The sequence below is a fragment of the Pinus tabuliformis genome, chromosome 6 (assembly GCF_031772625.1).
Source record: "Pinus tabuliformis cultivar Carrire ecotype Pingquan chromosome 6, CPIR1, whole genome shotgun sequence".
Taxonomy (NCBI): domain Eukaryota; kingdom Viridiplantae; phylum Streptophyta; class Pinopsida; order Pinales; family Pinaceae; genus Pinus; species Pinus tabuliformis.
The window spans coordinates 1,581,568,028-1,581,577,503 of NC_142292.1; the positions used below are offsets into that span (position 1 = coordinate 1,581,568,028).

Genomic DNA, 9,476 nt, shown 5'->3' on the forward strand with positions numbered 1-9,476 from the left:
TTGTTAATATTATTAATTAAATGTTGTTAATTTGAATATTATAATTAAAATGTTATTAGTAACATTACTAATTATTAATGTGAATTTTATCCTTATTAATGTGAGTGTTATCATTATTAATGATATATATTAATGTTATTAAATGTTACTAATAATTTTATTAATAAAATTAATATTAATACGCAATAATATCCAGAGATTTGATCCCTCTCGGAGCTTAATAGATCCGGAGTTAAGATGGATCTAGGCTAGTTCCAGTGGTGCAAAGTCACACAAAATTTGTTGAATATCTAAGTAATATGATCATTTTTCATTTTATTTTAAGATGAATTAGTTACCTTAGTATATTAAGAAAATAGAGAGTATTAATAAGTAAAATGATGAAAAATGATGAAATAAAATTTTCAATGGAAATGAACCATGTAACAATTTTGATTAATAGAAATCATGAATAATAAGAATGTAATCAATTACAAATAGTTTACATTGTGATCAATCTCAATCTATCTTCTTCTGCTTTTCTTATAGCTATGCCTGATACTTTTGCCATCTTTTCATATCGGTCATATGAAAAGGGAGGTTGAAATCGTAGACCGTTCAAATATTTAACTTGAGATATTGCAGTAAACATCATACCCTGTCTCTCTTGCTTCCCAATATTAATAGTAGCTTTCTCCAATGTCAATCCTTGTGACTTATGGATTGTTAAGCCCCAAGCAAGTTTCAAAGGAAGTTGTTTTATGTTACCTTTTTCAATAGGTGTAATAGGAATTGTTTGAGGGAATGAATCATCCCATGGAACTCCCACATAATTATCAAATCGTACTAAAACATATGTAGGTGGTTTTGGAGGTAAAATTCCAGGGTTATACACAATTTTTTCTATAACTCCAAGAGCACCATTAACGAGTCTTGCATCAGTCCATATGTTTGATGTAAGCATGACTCGAGCTCCAACTGAAATAAGTAACTCAAGTTCCATGTATTCCTCATATTATTCCATGGATTTGTTGTCTTTTCCTCTTGTTGCAACACTGGTTACAATGGGACAGTTCAAGTTTTGTAAACAACGCTTATTATGATTTTTTACATCATCATTTGTTGCAAACAAATGTATTTCCTTATCAAAAGACTCTTTTGTGGAAGAATCCAAGGAACTATTTGTATGAGTCATGAGTAACTTCCAATCTTCCACAGTTGGATTTTCATCTCTAACATTCATCAACAAATTACGAAAACATTTTTTCTCATTGCTCTGTCCATCTTGTCAAAACACAGTGTCAAGGGTCACAACTATTGTGAATGAATTCCATAATTCTTTTGCAAGACCTTCATATGTATATACAAGTTTATCCATAACAGGTGGTAACTATCCCAAATCACCCACCAATATAACTGACCTCCCACCAAAAAAGTGTTAGCATTTTCTAGGAAATCTTGGCAAAGTCTAGAGTCGATGTTTTCTTGCAAATTTTTTCGAATGAAACTCATTTCATCTATTAGGATATATTTGACATGCTTCAATTCATCTTGCAAGGTCATTAAACGTGGTCCCCGAAGACGTGTTACCTCTTTGATTGGGATTTGAAGTGCAGAATGAATTGTTGTTCCAGATATGTTAAAAGTTGCAACCCCTGTAGGAGCTAAAAGAAGTAGTGGACTCTTCTTGGGAAGAGCCTCAATCTCAAGTGCCTTTTTAATAGCTCCAATCAAATAAGACTTTCCTGTACCTAATTCCTTGGGTTATCATAAGTAAAGGATCAACCCCTGATCTATAATGGTCAAGGATAATATCAAATGCTATTCTTTGTTTAACTCCCAAATATTCAAATGAATAAGACTTCGAATGTTGGTTAGTATGAATCGTATTCAACTTTTTCTTTTGAGATATGAAATGAATAGCATGATTAGAAGTTTCCCCATCCACAAAATCTTCACTCCATTTATGCATAACATCACGATCCCTATGTCCAAGCATCTCAAACTCATTATAATTTATAAATTTATTCTTACATAATCCACAAATGATCTCCCACTTATTTTTCCTAGAATATGTAGGTGGATTTGGAACTTCTTCTTCATCAAATTCAACTGTTTGAATTGGAGGTAATGGATTACGATCAACATTGCATGGATTGTATCGAAAGTTTTCCCAATTATGCACTATTTCATCACCTGTGTGACCTATATCTCTATGGAGATCACGAAAGGTCTTGTATAATACCAACTCCGACCAACAAATTTCTAGAAACTTGTCATCTTCGTAATTAGTAATCAAATTATAATTAGGAAACACTCATACAATAGTTGCATTCTTTCGTTCTCTCCATTTATCCCCACATCAACGTTTTTCGTATGTCCAAGATTTTTCCACATCTATCAATGGAAGGTGCTCAAGATGGGTAGGTCACTTGGTATATGCATCAATAAGGGAATTATCATTATCTTTGTCATATGTATCAACACACAGTTGTTTGAAAACCTTCAAACCAACATTTAGAACCACAAATCGACAACTACATTCAGAAAGAGGAAGGTCTAATAGCAAATGACATGTCTCTTGTGAACCTATATCTCTGTCAACAATGGATTCACATAACAAAATCATATATGCGCATGCTATTGATTCATTTCTATTTTGAATAGAGAAAACACACATCAACATATCATGAAATGTTTCTGATCCTTTTTCAAACATTGCAACATATTTTTCTATGTAATTAATGACCACACGCTTTCAAACAACATGTTTCCAATCTATATTAGCCCTCCACATCATTAATGTTTCACGATTATGTGTATTCAATCTATCGTCATTTCTTCTTATTTCATACTTTTTTTCTCCATACTCATCAACATAAAGTTTTAAATGATCGCATAAATCCCATGGTGCCTTATATTGACACACCAATCTTCCCACCTTCTTGCATAGGCAATATTTCTCATTGAAAGTGATGTGACACTCAACACAATTCGGAAGTTCTTCATAATCAATCATAGGATCATATTGAAATATTTGTTGTGTGTCCTTTAAGCAAGGGTGGTCATCAACCTTAAGCCTAACCTAAATATTTATTTGATGTCGATCACGTGGATTCATTGCATGTATACATCTATCAAAATATTCTTTAGAAAGTTTGACCTGTGTAGGATCATCCCAATTCAAAGTGTCCATGTTAGGAGAATTTTTTAACCATATAAATCCATGCACATGTGGAGATCCACAATGTTTCCATTCATAGCAACACCAAAAATATGTAGCTTGATGAAAACATTCAAAAATTTCATTTTGAAACATTGTATGGATTAAATGCATATATTGTGCTATGATATGAGGATTATCAATGACATTTTGACATCTCCATTTCCTTGCTTCCGCTTAATCTATAGGACTTTTACCAGACATTAATTTATGCAAATCTGGTCATTGCATATCTGATGCACTTAATGTGAAGAATATTGTTGGACATCCAATCTGTTGAATCAAGTCAGATAGCTCAGTGCAACATTTGCTCCAATATGCACGTGTACCTCTTAGTACAGTTCCAAATCGCATTAACATTTCTATAAGTCGTGATTCTGGAAGACTTTGTAGATGCTCTTGTAACTCCTCCATTGTTGTTGGTAGATCTGTCATTATCTTCTTTACAAAAACTGCAAAAGAAGCTTGAGCACAATGTATCATAATGATATTAAGTAAGAAGTATCTAAAGAGTGGGTGCCTTCCAAACCTATCATCGTGATATCTAAGAAGATGTTTTTCATACTCGTGAAGATGGACATTTCTCCTTCGTGGTTGCAACAAATCTGCCTCACCTATTAGAAACAATGCTAAAAATGCCATGTAAAATAATCTTTCATTTTTATACTCATCGATTGGTGATGAGCCAATTCTAGGCCAATTAAGAACTTTAGGAAATCCATCATTTGTGTCATGTTCGTATAATTAGGGTTATTTTCCCAAGCTCGAATAAGTTCAATCTATTGTGGTAGATTCGAAAGCTTTGCTACAAAAGAAGATGTATTTAAGCCTTCTAATGCATCATCAATCCCAAATGTTCCCTCCAACACTGCAAATTTAATGTCATTGTCTATCTTTGGTAAAGTAACATAATTAATCATATTTGATACATTTGTTGCAATTTCAGGTAACTCATCCAGTGCATTATAATCAACTTGAACATCACGATAATATGGATCATTTTGAATCTTATATAATAATGCATCCAATACTCTTTGTTTTCTAACTGTAAAATCATAACTTGATCCTTGTTGGCTTTTTTCCGCACAACAATCATTAAATATAAGTCTTGAATATGTCGAGGTAATGTGCGGGCAACATCTTTAATTTCTTGTGGGAAACTAATGGTGTGTCCTCTATATTTGTATTGTCCACCTATTGAATGCATAACTTGCAAAATTGGACTTGCACGTGCTATTAACATCTCTTCAACTTGTGTGAGCACTTTAAGGACTTGAGGTTGCTCTCCTGGATCCATATGATTCTCAAATGAAAATCTATGATGGTTTCCCTCTCTTCGACATCTCATACATATTTGACTTGTATTTGTATTGAACACTTGAATTCCAGCATATGACTCCTCACACACATGACAAATTTGAACATCAGCCAATTGATCAATCCTATCACGAAATCTTCGATGTACAATATTCATATCTTCAAATGTATCAGATATATCATGCTCAATTTGAATTTCTTTAGGTGGCTCTATGTCCATATTTATTGCATCATTTTTTTCACTTAGAGCTACTCTTCTTTTCTTTATTCTCCAATATTATGCTTTGTCCCATTTTAACAATGTAAACTTTGAAACAGGAACTATAAACTCAAAACGGGAACTCTGGCCAAAAAACCCCGTCAAAATGTCAAAAACAGTGCTAAAAACGAAAATTGTTGATGTTGGAATAACACTTTTTTTTTTCTAGGGTAAATTTTCAACATGTTTTAAAAATGGTGGTGAAAACCAATTTTCTGTGCAAAAATTGTCCAAAAACCACCCTCAAAATGAAAAGTGTTGATGCTGAGATAACACTTTTTTTTCAAGGGTAAAATTTCAACATTTCGAAATAATGGCGTAAAATATTTTATCATAACCCCGAAAAACATTAAAATTTAAAAAAAATAATGAAAACATAAAATAAAATAAAAAATTAAAACAATGAAAAAGCACAAAACAAAAAACAAAAAACAAAAAAGTTAAAAATATTAACAAAACATAAAATAAAAATAAAAGACAAAAAAAAATTCAAATATCGAAAAAAAAAAACCAAAACAAAAACAAAAACAAAATTAATGATACAAATTAAAAAACGAAAAAATAAAAATAAAAATTATAAACAAATAAATAGTAAAAAAAACATATTTAAAAAAAAAAAAAAAAATAAATATCTTGTAAACCATAAAAAAAATTTGGCAAAAGAAAGAATATATATATATATATATATATATATATATATATGGAAAAGTAAAAAAAAAGCATTGGCAAAAAGAAAGAAAATATATATATATATATATATATATATATATATATATATATATATATATATATATATATGGAAAAGTAAAAAAAAAAGCATTAAAATAAACTATAAAATTAAGTAGGTAAAAATAGAAAAATTTTAAAAATATATTAACAAAAAACTAAAAAAACAAACTAGATTTAAAAAAAATAAAAAATTAACCAAAAAAAAATTAAAAACTACTAAAATTAAGATTAAAATGTTGATTACTTAAAAAAAACAAATATAAAAATATATATAAAAGAAGAAAAAAAATGTTAAAAAAAATTAAACCATAAAAGAATTTGGAAAAAAAGAACAAAATATATATATATATATATATATATATATATATATATATATATATATATATAATTAAGTAAGCAAAAATTTAAGGAAAAAAAAACAAACAAAAACAAAACAACAACACTAACAAACACTAGGGAAAAAAAATTAAAAACAATCTAGTTTTAAAAAAATAGAAAATTAACAAGCAAAACAATAAAAAACTAGTAAAATTAATATTAAAAACATTTAAAAAATAAATAAATAAACTCAAATTATATATATATATATATATATATATGAAAAAAAATTAAAAAAAAATAAAATTAAAAAACATTTACAGTTTATAAAGAAATATGTATTATTTATTTTTTTAAATAATTATTTTTTATTAAACTTACATTTTTTATTTGAAATAAAAAATAAAAAATAAAAAAAATATTTTTTATTTTTTTATTTAAAAAAAAAAGTTATTAATTTTATTTTATTTTTTTTAAACATTTTTTTGCTTTTATTTAAAAAAAGAATCATTAAAAAATAAAAAATAAAAAATAACAATTTAGACCAATTTAATTTTTTTATTTAAAATTTAAAAAACATAAATAATTATTAAAAAATATTATTAAAAAAGTCTAATTTTTTTAACATTTTTTTTTATTTATCAAAAAAAAAAATCGCGTGGCCCCTCCGCTCACTCGGCGCCCATGGTGGCGCGGCCCTAGGTGGAGGGCTTCCACGCATCGCCCCTCTACCCGCCCGCCACCCGTGGTGGCATAGCCCTGGGTGAAGGGTCTGCGTGCAGGCCCTCCGCCCGAGGTCGTGCCGCCATGGGCGGCGGACGAGCGGAGGGGCCACAGGATTTTTTTTTTGTAAGAAAAAAAAAAAAAAAACGTTAAAAAAAATCATTTTTTTAATAATTTTTTTAAATTTTTAAATTTTAAATGTTTTTAATTTTTAATAAAAAAAATTGTTTAAATTTTTAATTTTTTTTTTTTCCGTTTAAATTTAAAAAAAAAAATGTTTAAAAAAAATGTGTTTAAATTTTATTTTATTTAGGAAAAAAAAAAAAAAATTAATAAATTTTTTTAAATAAAATAAAATTTAAATTTTTTTAATCTTTAATTTCTTTTGTTTTTAAATAAAAAATGCAAGCTTAATAAAAAGTCTCTTTTTTTCTTTTTTCTTTTCTTTTAGTTAGAAATACATATTTCTTTAAAACTTTAAGTGTTTTTTAATAATAATAATAATTATTATTATTATTTAAATTTGAAAAGAAATATATATTATTAAAATTTTCAATTTTTTTTTTTTGAGTTTTTTTTGTTTTTTGTTTTTTTTTAATGTTTTTGATATTAATTTTACTAGTTTTTTTTTTTTTTTTTAATTTTCTATTTGTTTTTAATTTAGTTTGTTTTCAAATTTTTTTTTTTCCTAGTTTTTCTTAATGTGTTTTTTTTTTTACTATTTTTACTTACCTAATTTTATATATATTTTTAATTTTATTTTTTTTTTCCAAATTCTTTTATGGTTTATGTGATAACTTTTTTTAACATTTTTTATTTTGTTTTTTTTTTTGTCTCTTTATATATATATATATATATATATATATATATATATATATATATATATATATATATATATTTGTTTTTTTAAGTAATCAACATTTAAAAAAATAAAAATAAAACAACTTGAAATTCCTTAAGTAATCATAATTAAAAAAAAAAAAAATTGGACATATTAAATTTTAAAGTGTGAAAAATAAGTCCTCTAAAAAAAAGTATGCTGCATCAACACGTTGTTTCAAAATCAACATGAAAATCACTAACATTATATCCAATTACATTAATAAAGAGTGATTATTAATTAAATATAGCATGAATATATATTTATATCCATAAAGTATTAATAAGTAAAATATACTTAACTTTTAAATCTATTTTTAATCTCTTAACTCTTAAATTAAAATAATTGAAGTTTATAAATTTTTCGTTCTTAAATTCTTTTCATCAATAAAATAAAATAATTTATAATTTGTTCACTTCCAACAAAAACAAAACTAAAGAAAGCACAAAAAACTACGCCTTTTAAATAATATTTACCTTCATATTATAAATAAATTAAATATTTAATGAATATAAATATCCATACTTAATTTTACCAATGTATACAGCGAATTATAATTATAATTCGATGATAACCACTTTGTTACAACTCACACTTAAAAATAACGCTACCTAAAAATGCATTTAAACATTACATTTTTCACAAGTAAAAATAAAACTGACTTTATTTCTGAGACGACATAAAGCAAGTGATGAAATCTATAGTTTGTATGTATGGAATGTATGGCCCATGGATAATATAATGCGTAAGGATAAGTAAATAGGTGAACTCATTAGAGATACGTACGTGCATGATGATCTGACAAGATAAAAAGTGATAAATGCATATAGTGAATTAACAATGTATAGTAAAAAGTAAATAATTTTAAAATTAAACAAAAATCACACAACTGAAAATTTGAACGCAATGAAATATAAATTTACTTGATTATTATTATTACAGAAATCACATAACCAAAAATTTGAACGCCAACAAATATAAATTTAATGGGTTATTATTATTAACGAAACCATACAACTGAAAACCTAAATGCCATGAAATTTACCTAGTTATTAGTCCTTGCCTGGGACTCTTATAAAATTTATTATGTAATTTTTGATTGGACAACAAAGTTGGGGGTCTTATTGCGGGCTTCGCAGCTTTCAAGACATTATGTTCGGCATAAAAATAAGATATCCAAAGTTTTCGGAGATGAAAAATTTTTGTTATCCAAAGTTTCCTCATATTGCCGAGATGAACATTTTATCAAAAGCACAACTTAGTTTGTCCTAAGTTTTTGGTACCTGCTGTCATGCATCTTACAAGTGCCAGCTGTTTGCATATGCAGAGGCGTCCACGGTGGTCTACAAATGCCTTGTCCGGAGTCCGGAGTAAGTTCAGAGCAGAGAGTGTCGAGCAGCTAATTCTCCGGAGTAACAGCAACCCAAGGAGCAAGTAGAAATGCAGAAAATTTATCTCTGGCTACAGTCCCATTTACATATGCATCGAATGCAACCGCAGAGCTAGTAATGGAAAGAATTTTATCACAATCTGTAAGTTTCTCTTGATCTTTTGTACTGTTGCTTATGGTCTGTACATTAAGCTTTGTTTTTCTTCAACGTTTGTATAACTCTGGTGCAAGATCCGTCATTGTCTTGTTTTTAGTCAAAGAACGAGTATTTGGTAAGAGCATTTATTTACGCTCAATTAGCGGAAATAGAAACCCCTCTATGTCAAACAAACTAATCAGTTTAATACCAGACTACAAGCCAATACTCTTAGAAAATGCTAGCTTCAAGCAGTAATGTGGATCTAGTCAGGTTGCTTCTGTTTTTCTGTGGCAATCGGATTTGTCTATTCATTAGCACAGCCAGATGTTTCGGATGTTTGCTTGTTTGATGCATAACGAACTGTATAAGCTCCTTCTGATGTAATGTTTTAGCGATTCTCGATATACACAATTTATCAATCTAAAATGTTAAGGTATATATGTAGTGAAACTACCTGGTAAGGTATGCTGTCTGCTGGTGGTCTAATGTTTATTGTTGTGTCAAACGAGGTTCTGATAG

At 27.8% G+C, this 9,476-nt stretch overlaps 1 protein-coding gene across 1 annotated transcript; it reads right to left on the reverse strand.

The window, feature by feature from the left end:
- Window positions 1-481: 481 nt before the first annotated feature.
- On the reverse strand, window positions 482-982 carry LOC149264845 (uncharacterized). Its single transcript, XM_089400997.1, has one exon. The coding sequence runs from the start codon at window positions 980-982 to the stop codon at window positions 482-484; it is 501 nt and encodes a 166-aa protein (XP_089257123.1).
- Between the last annotated feature and the right edge of the window lie 8,494 nt (window positions 983-9,476).

Excerpts from the sequence above, each read along its gene's own strand:
- LOC149264845 (XM_089400997.1), bottom strand. The coding sequence starts at position 982 with ATGGAACTTGAGTTACTTATTTCAGTTGGAGCTCGAGTCATGCTTACA.